The sequence below is a fragment of the Sorghum bicolor genome, chromosome 7 (genome assembly GCF_000003195.3).
Source record: "Sorghum bicolor cultivar BTx623 chromosome 7, Sorghum_bicolor_NCBIv3, whole genome shotgun sequence".
NCBI lineage: Eukaryota > Viridiplantae > Streptophyta > Magnoliopsida > Poales > Poaceae > Sorghum > Sorghum bicolor.
Window position 1 is genome coordinate 63,537,811 of NC_012876.2, and position 17,604 is coordinate 63,555,414.

Below are 17,604 nucleotides of genomic sequence, written 5' to 3' on the forward strand. Positions count from 1 at the left end.
GAGGACGGTCGGTGGCGAGAGACGAGAGGCGTCCGCTTGGCCTTGGCATGGGCCGGCCATGGGAGGGATTTGGAGGTGCGGCTGCTGGTTTTGGCCAAGAATAGCGATGCCCGCATTGCGCGCGCTCTGATGCCGGCAGCAGGGTGCCAGGGTCTGGGTCTGCCCGCCCGCCTCCTTGCTCAGTTTTGCTCCGCTACGTTTTCTTCACCACGTCCTCCACCCGACGGCCGCCGATCGACCACGCCGACGAATAGCAGGATATGGCAGTGGCAGACGCGAACGGACCGGAGGAAACGAGGCAGTAGGACGGAATGGCCCGAAAAAGGCCCATGGTACAGACGGGCCTGATCTAGGCTAGTCTAAATTATTTCTCTCGATTATCATCGCGGCCATCTGATTTTTTTTCACTGAAGACTAAAACAAAACCGTTTGTTTTTGCACCTTGGGTAATTTTTGCTAATGTGATGTCACATCAGAGGGGTAAATTGAGGTGAGTTAAAAGATCAGGGAGCTAAACTAGACTAGAGATATTTTAAAAGAATAATCAAAGTTTCATAAAAATAAAATTTCCAAAGTTTATCTAAATATTTTTTCACATGGAAAACAATGCAATTAAAAATCCTAAAATCAGGTTTAATCATAGAAAAAAGTGTTTTACCTTGGAAAATTTCCCCCTGATCTCCTGCTTGTTTCATCAGTTGACTTATATATTATTGCTTGTGATGTGTACTGTTACCGCTGTTTGTCTATTCACTGGACCTACTACTACAGTCTACACATGGCGAAAGTAGCAACAATCCCAAGGCCAACTCTTCAGTGCGCAGGTTGGTGCGGCTGCCTCAGCGGTCGGTCAAAATCCTAAGGTGCAATCGGATTAGGAGTGCAACAAGCAGCAGGAGGGAAGGTGTGGTGTGGTTCGTTTTGTTTTGTTTATTCAGGCTGAATATAATGGTGTGAATGCATTATTAAGAAGCACTAATATTCAGAGACATAGCTCCCATAACGTGATGACTGAACATTTGTACAGATTTGCGAATTGCCTGACCATGCTCCTGATTAAGGATTTTTTGAATGTAGTCGGATTCACATCAATCCACATATGTTGAGGTAGATTGAAATGGAACTTGAACTAAATTCCACCCCAATCCACACCAATACACATGGATTGAAATAAATTCGACAACATCCAAACAAGACCTAAAATGTTTTCCTTCATTTGTTTTTCCAGGACTGCAGCAGCTTGTGATTGATCAACAGAAGTTCTCTGTTTCTCGGAAAGAAAAGACAGAATAATCACTCGTAAATCAAAGCTGTCTTGTGTCTTGACTGAGTTTATACTTGCACCAATAGGCAATATAGGTACAGTTGCGAGCGAAAATTGCAGTAGCATTGCTATGCGACAGTCTGGCACGCATATATATACACATGACATGCTAGAGCACCACGACTTTGCTGAGGATCCAGAGCACCAGAGTCATCTCGAAGACGAAGATGGTGTGGAGGAGGCCTCTGTCCAGCGTGAAGCCGAACAGGGTGATCCCGCCGCCGTTGTGCCGTAGGTAAGTCACTGCAAAACAGCCAGCCTCTCAGTCTCAGGGGAGCAAAGAAGTGGGCAAAATCACAAGCTCAGTAGGTTTTGGATGCGTACCGAGTGCTTGTCTGCTCCTGTACGAGCACGGCGCTCCGGGCTCCGCCTGGGAGACGGCCGCCGTCGACGAGTCGGAGACGTGGGACGACGCGTCGACGTCGTCGATGGCCGACGTGGTGGCCGGCGACGACGATGATTTGCCGTGGTGCATCGACGACTCCATGCTCATGTGCCACTGGCTGGCGATGGACACCATCCTCTGCGCCCTGTGCGTGATCCTGGCCGCTCCCAGCAGGCACATGAAGAAGCCGCTCAGCTGCACCGCCGAGCCGACCTGCACGAGCGCGAGGTCCAGCAGTCTCAGGGGGGCATTCGTCTTAGAGTGATGAGGCCTTCGCCGTCGTGCGGTGTGGTGTGTAGTGCCGTGCGTGCGTACCAGGAGGTCGCCGGTGTTGGAGAAGCTCTTGGCGTCCCTAGACGAGAGGGCGACGACGAGCGCGCCGAGCTGGCTGACGGTGATGGTGACGAGGCAGCAGATGATGAACACCCTGTACCGGTGGCTGGTGGCGAGCAGCTGCGTGCGGATGCGGCGGTGCTCCGCGAAGATCTCAGCGGCGGCGGCGGGGCGCGCCTCCACGTCGAACATGCCGTAGATGCCCTCGAAGCGCAGGATCTGGAGCTCGCAGGTGAGGCGGAACAGCACGCAGACAAGAAGGAACACCCCCGTGCGGTACACCCACGACGCCACCGTGGCGAGCAGCGCCACCGCGCGCCACGGCATGAGCAGAGTGGGGAACGGGAGCACCGCGGCGGGCGGCTCCACCCTGACGGTGCAGAAGAAGAAGACGGCCTTGTGCGCGGCCTCCACGCAGAGCGACGGGAGCAGGAGCGCGGCCAGGGTGCGGAACGCGCGGTCCAGCTCCCGCGCGTACCCGCGCCGGACGAAGGCGGTGTCGTCGCGGAGCGCGCCGTCGAGGAACAGCAGCTGCCGGAGGCCGCCGAGGCGGCGGAAGAAGGCGGCCAGCGTGGCGAAGGAGATGACGGCGAGCCCCGTGGCGGGGGCCTGCGCAACGCGGTTGAAGGTGATGGCGGACGCCGAGTCCCGGGACAGCGCGGCGTCGGCGCGGAGCGACAGCGACACCGCGGCGGGGACCAGGAGCGCCAGCGCCACGAACGCCGCGTACGAGGCGGCGCGACACGCGCGGGTGCTGTGGTCCAGCGCGCACCACTGCAGGAACACGCGGAAGCTGCGCAGCTCGTCGTGGATCACCGACTTGCACTGCGCGTACGCCGGGTTCAGCAGCAGCGGCTGCTGCGGCGGCGACGGAGGCGGGGGGTCCGACTCCGGCGACGAGCCCTGCTCCTCGTCCTCAGAGTCCATTGCGCCACCGCTTCGAGACAGTTGATGAGAACGAAGCCGTCGTGCTGCAGGTATGGAATATATAGCCGAACATGTGGCGATCGATGAACAGGATGGTGCCATCGTCCATGGTGCGCAAGTGTGCGTGAGGAGACGGGAGCCGGAAGGGGAAAGGAGAGGCGCCGGAGGGAAGGCCCGTGACAGTTCACAGGGGCGGCGAGCGAGGTCGTCCAAGGCTCGCAGCAGCTCCTGCGTGTGATGCAGCAAAAGCAAGAGAAGACCGGGGACTACAATGGAGCAGGAAAGTACAGTATGTAGTAGCTTTCCTTTCAGTTTCATCAAAGATTGCCAGCTTGTGAAGTGAGGCGACCGGGCGAGATAAGGAAATTTTCTGTTACAACATAGTGGTAATAAGGAAATTTTCTGTAGTCTGATTTGTTTTCATTGAACTCAAAAATTAGATATCTTGCTCTCTGAACTCGCAAAAACCATTTTAAGTATCTCTATGTCCTTATTTGAACTCCAAATTTAGATATCTTACTCCAACGTCTCCTTACAACATAGGGTGTTTTTCTTTTTTAGTTACAAAAATCTGGTAAGTATTTGATAATGTTATTAAGGGCCTGTTTGGATCAGCTATGACTAACTGTTTGCAGGGATTGACTAGTTAGTTATCTACTACCAATTAGTTGTAGGCTTGGTAAGAAACTAACCCACCTGTTAGGCCCCTATTTGGATAGTTTGGGACAAAAAATTTGGTAGCTAACAATTAGCTCTATGCTAGAAAACCTAAAAAGGCCTAAAAATGAACTGGTATACGAAGAATCAAAATAAAATATTTAGGGCTCATGAAAATATCTCTAGAAGTTTACAAAAAATAGATTTAGATCCAAAAAGGGAAAATATCTATTTTTTTTTAAAAATTAACCAAACATTCTAATTGATACCTAACCACATTCCTAGAACATATTTAAACACAGATTAGAATGTTTTGTTAATTTTCTATTTTTTCTATATTATTTATATTTTTCTAGAGTAAAATATTTTTTTTTCAAGATTATATATATATTTTCACAAGCTTTGAATATTTTATTTAGATTATTTTTATTCCAATCTATTTATGTGCTTTCAGCATGGAGACATTTTCTGTTGTTTTAAAACCCTGTCATGTGTTTACTGCAACTAAAAAAAGAAAAATTACCTTAAAACCATTTTAAATCCAGGACATGAAGGTAAAAATGTAATACTCAATAACTGAGGTAAAATGAATTCTTTCCAGAAATAATAACTTCAGCAGAGCGCGTAATGGGCTAGGACATCTATGCACGCGAGTTTGGAAGGGCCCACGTATCAGATCTGGGCCTAAAGCTGTCATCTGGGCTCGCTTGTGCTCCGAGTTCCCGTCCCGTGTGCGGTGTGCCCCCGTCAGCGTCAGGTACATCGGCCGACGCGGACGCCGGAGGCAAAAGCTAATCTGATGTGCACCTGAGTTCCAAGCCGATTTCACGACTGCAATTGCAAAACCCTAGCTACTGCTTCGCCGAATTCCCCCTCCTCCGACCGCTTCGCCCGCCGCTGCCCGTCACCGCGGCGGCGTCTACGCTTGTCCCTCCCGCTGCAAGGAGCACGTGCTTCTCGGCGCGCTGTTCGCCCGTCGCCACCACCACCACCACCGGTTCACCGCCAGTTATGTCTTCTCAGGTACCGCCACCACCTCCTTGATTCCGCCGGTGGTATCGCCGCCCGTCAGTCGCGCTGGAAGCTTGTTAGCTCTGTTATTTGAGCTCCCCGCGCTGTGCTCGTCGATCCCCTCTGGATCCCGGCCATCCGGCGAGGTCTCACAAATTAGTGCGTGCGTTTGCAGGTGGACAGCCGCAGCCAATCCGCCGGGAAGCGCGCGCGCACCGACGGTAGGTCGCTCTTGCTCTTGCTCCGCCACCTCGTTATTTGCTGTCGCGCCCTCCGTATCTATAAGCTGCATCTGAGTGGATTTACCCTTGGCGGGGGACAATAAACCGTGTTCTCAGGCAGCCGGCGTGAGGACGACTGGGTTTGCCCCAGCTGCAAGAACGTCAACTTCGCCTTCCGCACCACTTGCAACATGCGCAGCTGTAACCAGTCCAGGCCAGCAGATCACACGGTACATAACGGTTTCGCCTCGCATTATTCTTGCTGCAGATTGTTTGCTTGTCGCTTGCGCGGAGTGTGCCTACAGGTACTTCCGCTTGTCGCTTGCCCATTTGCATTTACCTTGTGATGCTGTTGCTTGCCGTTCAGAAGGCCATGCAGAAGCCTATGCAGACCCCGCCTCACTATCCCGCATCAGGGGGCTACATGGGCCCAGGGACGCCACCGTCGATGTACCTTGGTGGGGGTGCTCCCCCATATGGCTCCTCAATGTTTAACGGGCCTGCAATGCCACGCTATGGCATCCCACAGTACCCTGGGGGTTCTGCGTATCCATATGGATATGGTGGTCGCATACCAATGGGGAGCCCCTACGGGCCAATGCAAATGGCTGGGCCAACTCCATACTCTGGTGGATCTATGATGGGAGCAGGTAACAGGGCTTCTATCCACGATAGGCATGCCATATTTTGATATTGCCCTTGCATTAATTAACCTGCTACCAAATTAAATAGTCAAATCTGATGCTTCTGATAATTCCTTGTATGCAAATCATAGTGTGTTAAACAATTAGTTTTACAAATATGAAGAATCTAATTTCTTTTCACTCGATCTTCGTTTCCACAAATTCTGGCAATAAATAATACCGTTTGCAGTACTGTTGTGTTCTGCCACCTGTTTTCTAAGCCACTTTGTTTGGTTGGGGTTATGACACTTGATAAATGTTTTTCAGTCCAATGTTCTCCACATGTTTGCTCACAAGATTTATCTTACTTATTGTCCAATAAACAGGTGGAATGTATGGAATGCCCATGGACAGGTATGGGCCAATACCTGTTGGTCCTGGTCCAATGGTATGTGCTATTGTGATTATTCTTCTGTATACCTATCCTAATTTAACTACTATTGCCTTACATGAAAAACTCTCAACACGTTTGTTTGTGCTACTTTAATTCGTTTTTGTTTGATATTTATGATTTCTGTGATTGTGTCTGCATGGGAATAACTGTTATGATTCATTAAATTTATATTTCTTGAACTTGAAAGGGCACAAGGGCTGGCTCATATTCTGATGAAGGTTCTCAGAAGAAGCCTGCAGGTATATCTTATTGAATTCGTATTTTGACTTATTTATATTAATGTGGTTAGCACTTGATTAATTCTTTGCCTACTCTCCTAAACTTTTGATGCAGGAGCTGGCCGTGATAATGATTGGGAGTGTCCAAATTGCCACAACATCAACTTTGGCTTTCGCACAGTCTGTAATATGAGAAAGTGCAACACACCTAGACCTGAAAACCAGGTTTGAGATTTCTGTCTTATATCTTTGCTATTATAAGTGATCTGTAACCTCTTTCATGTATTTAAAGTATAAGATCACTTAAAAATTGTAATTGCGTTAGTCAACGTTTCTTTACTTTGTGAACTGTACTATTATAACTTTGCAATTGTGCTTGAAGTTGACTTTGCTGCCACAATATTACTTGTGTGCTTGGAACGTACATGGTTTCATTGTATACTACTGTTGTAAACTGTTTGGTGGAACCATGCTTATGCACAGATATATCCTCAAATTTGCCCTGCCATAGCCCATCATTCCACTTGCATGCCTTTTCATTTATTGGACATCAGCTGAGTACTTGTTGATCACCTTCTCTTTGGTCCTGGGATTTACTAAATTTTTCTAGGTTTTGTTACTCTAGAAAAAAAAAACAATACAAATTTCTCCCTCTGTTGTATTATCAAGCTAAACCAGAATAATTTTGTGAACTAAAAGAAAACAAGTTCTGGCTATATTTTGTCTAAAGTACTCTTTCATCTAAACCTGGATATTCATTTCTAATGCTTGGGCTTCTATATGTAGATCATAGAGATTGCTTGTTCATCAACTAATCCCACTTTACTTACTGACTGCTTGTTCATCAACTCTTTGTGCAGGGATCTAAGCCCGATGGTTTAAGAGGCTCAAGTAAGTTTCCACATCATAAGTGCTTAGTGCTCCATCCTCACCAGATCTTTTTTGTTATAACAAATGCCTTTTTGGTAATATTTGTTATTGCTAGACATTTCTTTGAAGGAATTAGTTTGTTTTCTTTGGATTTTTGCGCATAACTTATGGGCTACTTTATCTAATGGTCTATGTAATTTATTGTTCCATCAATTCTATTCAAACTCACACCCCAACCTCTCATTGATAGAACCAAAGATGCCAGAGGGCAGTTGGAAGTGTGAGCAGTGCAATAATATAAACTATCCTTTCCGAACAAAGTGCAATCGTCCCCAATGTGGAGCAGAAAAGCCATCACAGACAAACAATGTAAATGATTCAGCGACAGATCAGGACAATCAGGTCTGTGTTTCAGAACCTTCAGTATGGTGAAACATTTGCTACACGTTTATTTAAAACACTAAGTTGCATGCCTCATTGTATATTAATATTTAATACTATTTTTAATCATTTTCTTGCCCTCATGTTTGCTTGCGCATAGCTTGATATATCATGTCCTTACTGTTACAGTGAGTCCTAGAACAGTAATGAGGGTCAAGGAGGTCCAGCGTCGTCGTCAAGGTTCAGTCAATGTGGGGTACATCTGTGTCAGTAGTCGCTGCTGTCGTTACAAGTTTCTTCCCCTTGAGACCTTAGTTGAGTCGGGGCCTTGGAGTTGGCAATGGAGTCTTGCCTTCCCTAATCACTATGGATAATGGTCAAGAACATCAATTTGTCATTTGGTTTGGTCAAGAACATCCATCGTGCCTTTCCTGGCTGAACTTGGTTACTTGTCTTTGTTACTAGTACTCTGGGTATATTACCATCTGTTATATGAATGTCTTTTAGTTATCTGTGTCATAGAATATCACTCATCTGTTATGAAGTATGACAACTGTCGTCATTTTGTCTTCGTTTTGTCAAGGTTGTGTTCTGGTCGTTGTTTTCAATTTATGGTTGGTTTGGTATTTTACAGGTGTTCTTTCTGAATGGTTGGCGATGGCAACCTTTCTTTCCTTTGAAAACAGTTTTCTTAGGGATGTTAGCAACTTAGTGAGGCGCTGTACTGAAATACTTATAACTCTTTCCCTGGTAGCAATAGTTATTAGGTCTTAAGTTGACATTGGACATATCGGTTGCATAACTGCATATGTTACTGTTATCATCTTTCATGTTCTCTGGGGTTTTAGTTGTTCAAGTATCACCATTCAGTATTTTGGTTAGAAGAGATGCTCCTTGGTGAAAGTGATGTGCATCGCATTGTGCAGTGGTAGTAGACTAATCTGTAATCACCTTGCATGCTTGTCTCTTCCTGGTCCTACTTCACTGACTTGGTACTATTGGACTTAGTTTTTGTCATGTAACATTACGAAGCTTTTATCAAAGCTACGACTTCTGCATGAATTTCAAGACAGCAGTGAGCAGACAGATGGATCTTCCTGGTCCTACTGCCGAAGTACCGACATTGTGGATGGCAGCACTCAGTGAATTGCAGAACAGTCTTACAAACTGATTACCATTTTGTATTGGAAAACAAGGTGAGGAATTTGCACCAGGTCGATATACTTGTGTGTTGAGCATGATTTATACGACTTCTGCATGAATTTCAAGACAGCAGTGAGCAGACAGATGGATCTTCCTGGTCCTACTGCCAGAGTACCGACATTGCGGATGGCAGCACTCAGTGAATTGCAGAACAATCTTACAAACTGATTACCATTTCGTATTGGAAAACAAGGTGAGGAATTTGCACCAGATTGATATACTTGTGTATTGAGCACGCATTACCACCCTGATTTGGAAATTCGATATGGTGGTAAGCATTTTGTAGTAAGGGAGGGGCCAGCATCTTTTAATGTAACCATTTCAGTATTTGCTTGGAGTGATTCTTGTCTTCATGTTTTTATTTTTCCTTTTTCATTCATTATGTTTTGTGCCTAGATTTATGCTTCCATATATCATCCTGATGTAAATTCATCTTCCCATTTCAAAGTTGTACTGGACATGAAACATTCCATGTTATGGAATGTTTGTTGGAGCAGAAGAGGTTAATGGAGTTGGATGTCTCTTAAATCAAGTAGTTATTTCTCGTTTTGTGCCACTTTCCCTTCGAACATGCCCTTCCCTTCCAAATTGTGAGGGTTCTCGAGTTAATTTAAACCAAGAGTCCTCTTGATTTAGCTTTTATGTTTCTTGGTTTGTTGCTGACGGAATGGTGTTTACTGTTACAATTCGAATTCCTCTTGGGCCTTGTTTGGATCCATAGAACTGAATCCCATTCCAGGGATCAGATTCTAGCAATTGGATTCAACAAGAAGTGGATTACCCCAAATTTGTTTCAATTCAAGCCGACCTCATTATCGGCGCCACCAGTGACTTTCCTTGCCGGCTCCGTTGTCAGTTGTCACCGTCGCCGCCAACGGGTACACAGGGTCAACTCGTCGCTTGCGTGGCCTGCGGGTTCCGCCTCAAAGCTGCATCAGCTGCGGCAGCCAAACAGGCCATTTGGAAACCAATTTTAATTCATCATTCATCCTATTCTATAAAAACAAACAGGTCCTTATTAGTTCTCAGCAATCCACAAAAGGATACAGAAACAATGTTATCGGAGAAGAGAAAATAAGGCGGCGTTTGGATGGGGATTGGTAATAGGGATAAACATTGTATCATCGCCATCCGTTCTTCCTACCTCTTTTAATCCTAGTCATTAGATCAATCCTAACCGCAACGTTCGGTACAGACTCGACAACACGCAGGCCCATTTAGCACGACAGGGCCCATACTTCCTACAGGGGCCAGAAGTCTTGTAACGATCACTCCCGCAGTCCGGCCTCTTCTTCCTTAGTCGCCGCCGGCTTATGACATCCACCAATTATCTTCCATCCCTCAAAGCTAGCAAAGGCCTCGCCACTGCCCCTTTTTCTAGCATCCAGAGAAATTCAGTTTTTAGTTGTGAACTCCCTATAAGTCTGACAAGTCGACAATGGAACCAAGCCCAACTTTGATAATCACTTGCGATAAATCTAATTTATTGGTGACATACGTTTAACGAGGTGAAAAACAGTTAATGGTATATTGATAATTCACCTAGAGACATACTCCTTCTGTTCCAACTTATAAGTTAGCTGTGCCTTTTCTTTAAGTATGTAAGTTTTGCTACGCACTTAGATATATATTACTTCTAGAGATATAGTAAATAATATGCATCTAAAATAGTCAGAACGACTTACAATTTAGAATGAAGGGTGCATATAGTAATGATAATAATCTTAAATATCTATACCAATCAATCCTTGATGCATGGCATTTATATATACTACATATATATAAGTGCATCATATCCTCGTTAGCTAGAATTATATCCTCCGCTACTCATTTATGAATGCATGCATCTCTCTCTCTTTCTCTCTCTGGAACTCTATGTTTAATTTTTAAGATAGAATTGTGCAGGCATCATGCATTGTTTTTTATGTTAAGTGGCAACGAATCTATTAATAAATAGCCAAATTTTCTTAGGCAACATTAATTTCTCTCTTTGGATATCTATATTTAAATTTTTAAAGATAGAATTATATATATTTAGCAAAAAATCTCTTTAGATTAAATTGCTGCCGAAATTGCATGTCATCTGGTCCAATTCCCCATTTCTGCCCCATGTGTGTCCCACAATATCTTCTTCGGGTCCTGTTATACGTCGAAGTTGAAAAACCATATTTTAATAATATAATGTACTTTGAGAACTTAATTAAACACGTATAAAAAACCACGGTTTAAACAATAGGTTTAGATTGAAATTTTTAATTAAACTCCTAGAAGAGACTACAACTTTAGCAATACTATGGTTTGTTACTCGAGACACCTCATAACTTTTGAAAACCTTTAATACAATTCTATGAATTAGTACTAGAACGCGATACAATGGACTTGGCATTAGACTTCAATAACAAGACAATTTGACAACACATTGGAGCGGATACTCCTATTTTCGTTTGAGGGAAAACTCATCTATATCTATATCTATATCTATATCTATATCTATATCTATATCTATATCTATATCTATATCTATATCTATATCTATATCTATATCTATATCTATATCTATAAAAATCCTAAATCCCACTAGAAGTGAATCTTGATATGTAAGCCATCCACATTAGCATCCCCTAGCGCATGCAATTATGATACATTTCTATTCATGGAAGCCACCCAAGTCAGCTAGCCACATGGTTCACTAACATGCATTTATTTATCCATGTCACTATATCACAAAATTCACCAAGATTTATTCGAGTTCTCCGCTGCAACATGCGGGGTATGCTTCTAGTTCTTATGGTATTGCATTCCTCTCTCGTGTTTTTTATAATGTGAGAAGGAAAATCATTAAATAAAGTCTCCTAAAAAGTAAAATACATCACATGATTAATTAGAGTTAGTTTATTCATGACAGATTTTAGAATTGAAAGATACAACTGCATCACCCATGTCATGAAGCACAATACAATTCCCTTATTAGGTATGTGTACGGACATTACTAATATCCAAGCAAATACGAGAGAGGGGATCAAGGGTTATGGTACTAGATACAAGAATGGAACCTACCTATTGAGAATAGTGATAGGGGAAACAATGCTCTATTAGTATTGGTAGATATTTATTCTCTTGGATCCCAAATATAAATCCATTAGGAGATCGACACAATCTTTGATATGACAACTTGACCAATATAAATCTCTGAGATAGTAGGAAGATGAATCAAGTAACATCAAAATTATGCTATATCCATCTATAAGTGGCCCGCACAAACTATGTGTCTATGCATTTATACCATGATGTTCAATCCTAGTACAACTTAACATACAGTGTTCAAGCTTCGTTTCACTCACATGTCATACTATCATATATTTTAATTCGTCAATGTTTTATCGAAGTAGGTGGTCCACCATAAGCAATTTGTAATCTAGTGTCTTGTTCTTATATCTGGTAGATACCATGACCTTGATGTGTGCAGTCATACCCTATATCCCTTTTACCATTCAATCTCATACTGTGCTCAATGATTGATGGCTATATGACATTGTTTGTCATTGCTAGAGGCTATATGGTGCAACCGTTATCTATTTAGAATACTTTTTTTTACTTGTGCCTGAATAATGCCTCAAGTTATATATGGACTTAAGCCTAGTACGGAAATGAAACACCTAATTAAGGTTACATTGATGTTGATCCTAATAATGTTGCGTCCTCAAGCTATATTCTTTGTTTTGTTGCGTTCGTCTTGTTGTCTTTTAGGATAAGCAATCTGATGCCAAACTTGACACCACTATATGTTGTTGTATCCTAAGTGTCAATACATTTTGACCTCACATTGAGTCATACCTTTCTTCCACTACGAGGGGAAAGAAGCCTTGGCTAGGTAGATAGTCATCCCATCTTTCTTTTTTATTGGCCTCATCCTATTTTTCTTAATAATGGTGTGTGGGTAGTAGTGGAATAGGTACAAAGGTATTTTGGGATAATTTTCTTTTTTGCAAAACAGTGGTAGGTAATTTTATCAACATATATGGGTAATTTCGTGCAAAGTTTCAAGGACTTAAGAATTAAAGTGGAGATTCCTTTTGTGGCCAAACACTAGTACAATAGATAAGACAATATATATAATAAAAACATGTATTATAATTTTGAAAAGGAAACTTTGTTATTTGTGTTAAAAACCTAGATCACTACCTTGACTACATGTCTGTACATACATAACATGGTGTAAAACCATGGGTGGTGTGTACGAGATTTAGCTACTCCCTCCACCTTGATAAACATGCAATTCTAGAGTGGGTAGCGTGTCTCAGAAGAATGCAACTTTAAGGATGAGGCGACTATGAAGTAGCTAGGATGGATTTCCCCTAGGTGGGGGACAATAAACCTCATTCTCAGGCAACTAGCTTGAGGACAACTAGGTTCGCTCTAGCTGCAAGAAAGTCAACTTCGCCTTCCACACCACTTGCAATTGCAATTAGTCTAGGTCAACAGATCACAAGGTATATAACGGTTTCGTCTCCACTTTATTCTTGTTGATCATTGTTTGCTTGTCGCTTGCGTGGAGTGTGCCTGCGCGTACTTCTGTTTGTCGCTTGCTCGTGTGCATTTACCTCATGTGATGTTGTTGCTTGTCGTTAGAAGGCCATGTAGAAGCCTATGCAGACCCTACCTCACTATCCCACATTTGGGGGCTATGTGGACCCAGGAACGCTACCGTACCGTACCGTACCATTGATGTACCTTGGTGAGGGTGCTCCCCTATATTGCTCCTCGATGTTTAATGGGCCTGCAATGCCACACTATCGTATCAGTAGCCACTAGCGTATACAATTATGATATATTTTTATTCATGCAAGCTATCCAAGTTAGCAAGCCACGTGATCCTTAACATGCAATTATTTGTCCATGTTACTATATCACACAATTCATAAAAAAATATTTGCAATCTCGACAGCAATGTGCGGGATATGCTTCTAGTTCTTAATGGTATTGCATTCCTCTCCCGTGTTTTTTACAATGTGAGAATGCAAATAATTAAATAAAGTCTCTTAAAAAGAAAACACAACACATGATCAGAGTCGTGTTTTTCATGACAGATTTTACAAGTGAAAGACATAGGTAGATCATCCACGTTGTGAAGCTAGACATGTTTTTTCATGATAGATTTCATTGAAGCACAATATATTTTGCTATTAGCTTTGTGTGTCGACATTATTAAGACCCAAACAAATGTGAGAGAGGGGATCATGGTATCAGATATGAGAATGGAACCTACCTATTCAGAACAGTGATAGGAGAAAATGGTGTTGTATTAGTAGATACATATTCTCTTGGAACCCAAATATAAATCCATTAGGACATTGACATGGTCTTCAATATGATAACTTGACCAATGTAAAATCTCTGAGATAGTAGGAAGATGAATCAAGTGACACCTACATTATGCTATATCTATCCATATAACCTTTTAGTCATTTATGGTCAAATTTAAAATTATTGTCTGAACTAAACAAGATAAATGGACTTAAATTTGGGATTGGAGTGGTGGTAGTAGCATTTGTCAAGAAAGGACACACAATGCACCATTGCCAAGCCAAGAATATCAAGCTGGTTAGAGATGGTGAGTATGGTCCACCTAGTCTCTGTATCAAAATGCATGGATTATATATGTATATATTTAAATAAAGCACTATGTTCTTGCTACCTACTATATAATTATCCTCTCTCGATCTGTATAGGTATCAATGTATATCATAATCTATATTCTATCTTATTGTAGAGATAGAATTAGCCCGTGCACTGGTTACTGTTTTCATTAGTGGCAATGCATCCATAAATATGGTTATACGATAAAAGATCTGACCAATCTTTTTATTAATCTTGAACATAGAAAAATGGTTCATATCTATCTCACTTTAAAAAAAGTCAATCAATTTTAAATTTGATGAAATTTATTAAAAATATCTATTTATGATACTGAATAAGTATTATGAGGTTAACCATGCAATATATATTTTTATAGTAAACCGATTTGAAGAAAATATTTATATTATTTTTATAAACTTAGTCAAACTTAAAATCAATTGTCTTCTTAAAAAAACCGACACAAGTATTTTTCTCTTTAGGACGGGGTGAGTATGATTTAAGCATGAAACTAGTTAAAAAGGAGCAACAACCGAGAGGCATACTACAAAACTTGCCAAAGCAGCTCAACTTCGTCGTTGAATTGAACCGAGTACTTTGAGTATATGCATGGCTTTTTAGTCCTTGGGATCTCTCTTCTCCCTTATCTTCTCAAAACAGACACTGACACTCTCATGCAAGGCTAGCACGCACACACTCATCACCTCATTTGATTCTGCTCTGTATCCATCAAGACGTACGATCTTAATTATAATAAACAAAGTTCCCTCTTCCTTAAGAAAACTATAAGCAAAGCAATGTATTCTACGCATATATAAAATTAATATTTTTTTCGAACACACAAAAAAGGTTTACGCGTCTTTATATTAAGATAGAGAAAACATCCGATATAACACGCCTTAGCGACCCATATAATATTAATATTAATATCTACATATAAATATGGAGTACACGCACATCATAAATGCAGATGTATCTCTCGGCGTATCCCTTTCTAAACTAGAACTACATCCATCCATCCTGTCTACTATCTAGCAGTACACTCCGTCGTCCGCGTCCGTACGATTGCAAGGCATCCACAAAGTCAACCCAAGTATCTCACGGACCATTGTCACTTGTCAGCGCGAGCGCATGCTGCCACGTGTCCACTCTCGCGCCTTTAAAACCACACACCCTCCCCCTTCCTTCCTCTCCATCCACTACAGTCCACCACCGCTACCTTGTTCTACCGTGTTTTCTTGCAGCTTGCAGGTGACGACGAGCAATGACGGCGACGGCACCGACCAGCAGCAGCGCGGCAGCGAGTGGGGGACGTTCGCAGTCCCAGAAGCGCCGCGCCGGCGGGCGTTCCACTACGGCGGCAACGGGCGCTCGTCGGCCGCACAAGGACCTGGGCTGGACGGGCGTCCGGGAGCGGCTGTGGGGCGGGTGGGCGGCGGAGATCCGGATCCCGCGCACCCGGTCCAGGCTGTGGGTCGGCAGGTTCCAGCACGCGCTGCAGGCGGCGCTGGCCTACGACGCCGCCATGTTCTGCTTCTACGGCGAGCGCCTGCCGAGCCAGCGCAAGTTCAACTTCCCCGGCGCGCCGCGCCCCGCCATCCCCGAGCACATCCGCGTCCAGCTCACCGTCGCCAACATCAAGGAGATCGCTGCCGACTACGGTCGGAGCTGCGCCGGCCTCTTCTTTGTTGCGCCGCCGCCGGCTCAGCTGTGCCCTACACCACCTGCACCACCGGCACCACTGACGACGACGCCACCTCTGATGGTGCCAGCGCCGGCGCCGGCACTGGCTACTTATGGTGCTGCTGCTGCCGCCGCCGCCGCCAGCGCTGAAGCAACCTCCACACAAACTGATGTCCATGCTGCTGGCAACGCCGGGAACCGCGTGGATGGAGAATTCATGGCGAGTGCTGATGACTGCCTGCTCTCCTGCAACCCAGATGATTTCGTCGGGGTTTTAGACATCGACGAAGTGGACCTCTTTATCGGCCAGAACTGATCAATCGATCCTGCTTGCTAGCTGCATGTGTCACTGTGTGTGCGCGTGTGAATAAGCTAGCCGTATCAAGAAGACTAAATCGTCTGCTAGTTCTATAACTACAACTTTGTAGTCTCTGTCAGTGTGTGCATAATGTATTATGTATGCAGTATGCAACAAGTTCTTGAAATGAGAACTGGTTTATCTACTGTCTATATTTTCAATGGTGAAGTGCTATGATACACAGGTTATTGATTATTGCTGCGAAGTATTGTTGGTGTTTAGATGCAAATTTTGTGGAAACCGAGAGGAAAAGAAAAGACACGAAAATTAAACGAACCTATATATATAGCACAAACTGTTATATTTGAAATCCGAGAGTGGAACTGTTCAAGAGTCATGATCCCTAGAATTACAACTTGAAGAACTAGAGCACACAATTATGTAGCTATGTGCTTCTTGCTAGAAAAGGCTCTAAGTATTAGCTTCAAGGCTTTGTATTAACTCGAAATAATGCCTTGCCTAAAAAATTAATTAAGTATTTGTTTATCATAAAAAGAGCACACAATTCTACAGATCTTGAAGGATGGAATTGAATGTTAATTAATAAGTAGTTATTTGTGCTCACCATGTATGTCTATGAACTAATGCATGTAAAAAAAAGCTTGATTCGAAGGCTATATATAATGATATTCCTATCACCAAAAATTTTCAACAGTTCCTTGATAAGAAACATAAGGGAAGGAAATAAGGGTTTTGTGCTTTGATTCATGTTAACAACTAGAAATATACTCAACTTTTGATTGTTTCCATAAATCACATCAGTACCAAAAAGTTAACTTTATCCAAAGGACTTTAGCATTCGAGAAGGTTGCGCATAATCTCTGTCATGAAAAACAAATTTCCTATCGGCTATGATCACCGTCACTATAAAGTTCGAGGTTTTGTGACAGTTATACACAACATTAGGAATTAGAAAATTCCTTATCTTTGACACTATATTTTTGAGGTTTGGCGATGGTTATTATGCTATAACATTAGAAATTCTCAATATATCTTATCTCATGATGCGTAGAATAGTCTGGATTGGAAAATTTTCATATATATGAAACTATATAAACTATAGTGTGTATACAACAACCAATATGTACTACGATAATAATATATATCAATAATAGTGTCGATAAAAAGGGGGTCAGAAGACATTTTTATCGTATTCGCAAATCTTTAACAACTAGTGGCCTCTCCTCCTGCATATCGTCATGTAAAATACCCTTAACAAGTAATTTCGTTCCGTGCACCACGCAGCGAATCCGTTGTAGTCTAGCTGGTTAGGATACTCGGCTCTCACCCGAAAGACCCGGGTTCGAGTCCCGGCAACGGAA

At 43.1% G+C, this 17,604-nt stretch overlaps 3 protein-coding genes and 1 non-coding gene across 7 annotated transcripts; 3 read left to right on the forward strand and 1 right to left on the reverse strand.

The window, feature by feature from the left end:
- LOC110437087 lies at nt 959–2,969 on the reverse strand. The gene is made up of 3 exons (XM_021465264.1): nt 2,025–2,969; nt 1,649–1,922; nt 959–1,567 (listed from the first exon to the last, which is right to left on the reverse strand). Exons 1-3 carry the CDS (start codon nt 2,967–2,969, stop codon nt 1,434–1,436), a joined length of 1,353 nt encoding a protein of 450 aa, XP_021320939.1. The 3' UTR covers nt 959–1,433.
- LOC110437065 (ranBP2-type zinc finger protein At1g67325) lies at nt 4,383–9,142 on the forward strand. 4 transcript variants are annotated; one of them, XM_021465202.1, is made up of 10 exons: nt 4,383–4,649; nt 4,813–4,858; nt 4,976–5,088; nt 5,226–5,508; nt 5,868–5,929; nt 6,123–6,174; nt 6,269–6,378; nt 7,014–7,044; nt 7,274–7,425; nt 8,413–9,142. In XM_021465202.1, the coding sequence occupies exons 1-10, from the start codon at nt 4,638–4,640 to the stop codon at nt 8,548–8,550; spliced, it is 999 nt and encodes a 332-aa protein (XP_021320877.1). In that variant the 5' UTR covers nt 4,383–4,637; the 3' UTR covers nt 8,551–9,142. The 4 variants fall into 4 exon arrangements, with proteins under 4 accessions (XP_021320877.1, XP_021320878.1, XP_021320879.1 ...); XM_021465203.1 differs by having other exon boundaries at nt 4,385–4,649; nt 5,229–5,508; XM_021465204.1 differs by having other exon boundaries at nt 4,426–4,649; nt 7,594–9,135.
- LOC8081348 (ethylene-responsive transcription factor ERF015) lies at nt 15,506–16,240 on the forward strand. Its single transcript, XM_002444705.1, has one exon. The coding sequence runs from the start codon at nt 15,506–15,508 to the stop codon at nt 16,238–16,240; it is 735 nt and encodes a 244-aa protein (XP_002444750.1).
- On the forward strand, nt 17,532–17,604 carry TRNAE-CUC. The gene has a single exon. It is a non-coding gene; the product is annotated as a tRNA-Glu (tRNA).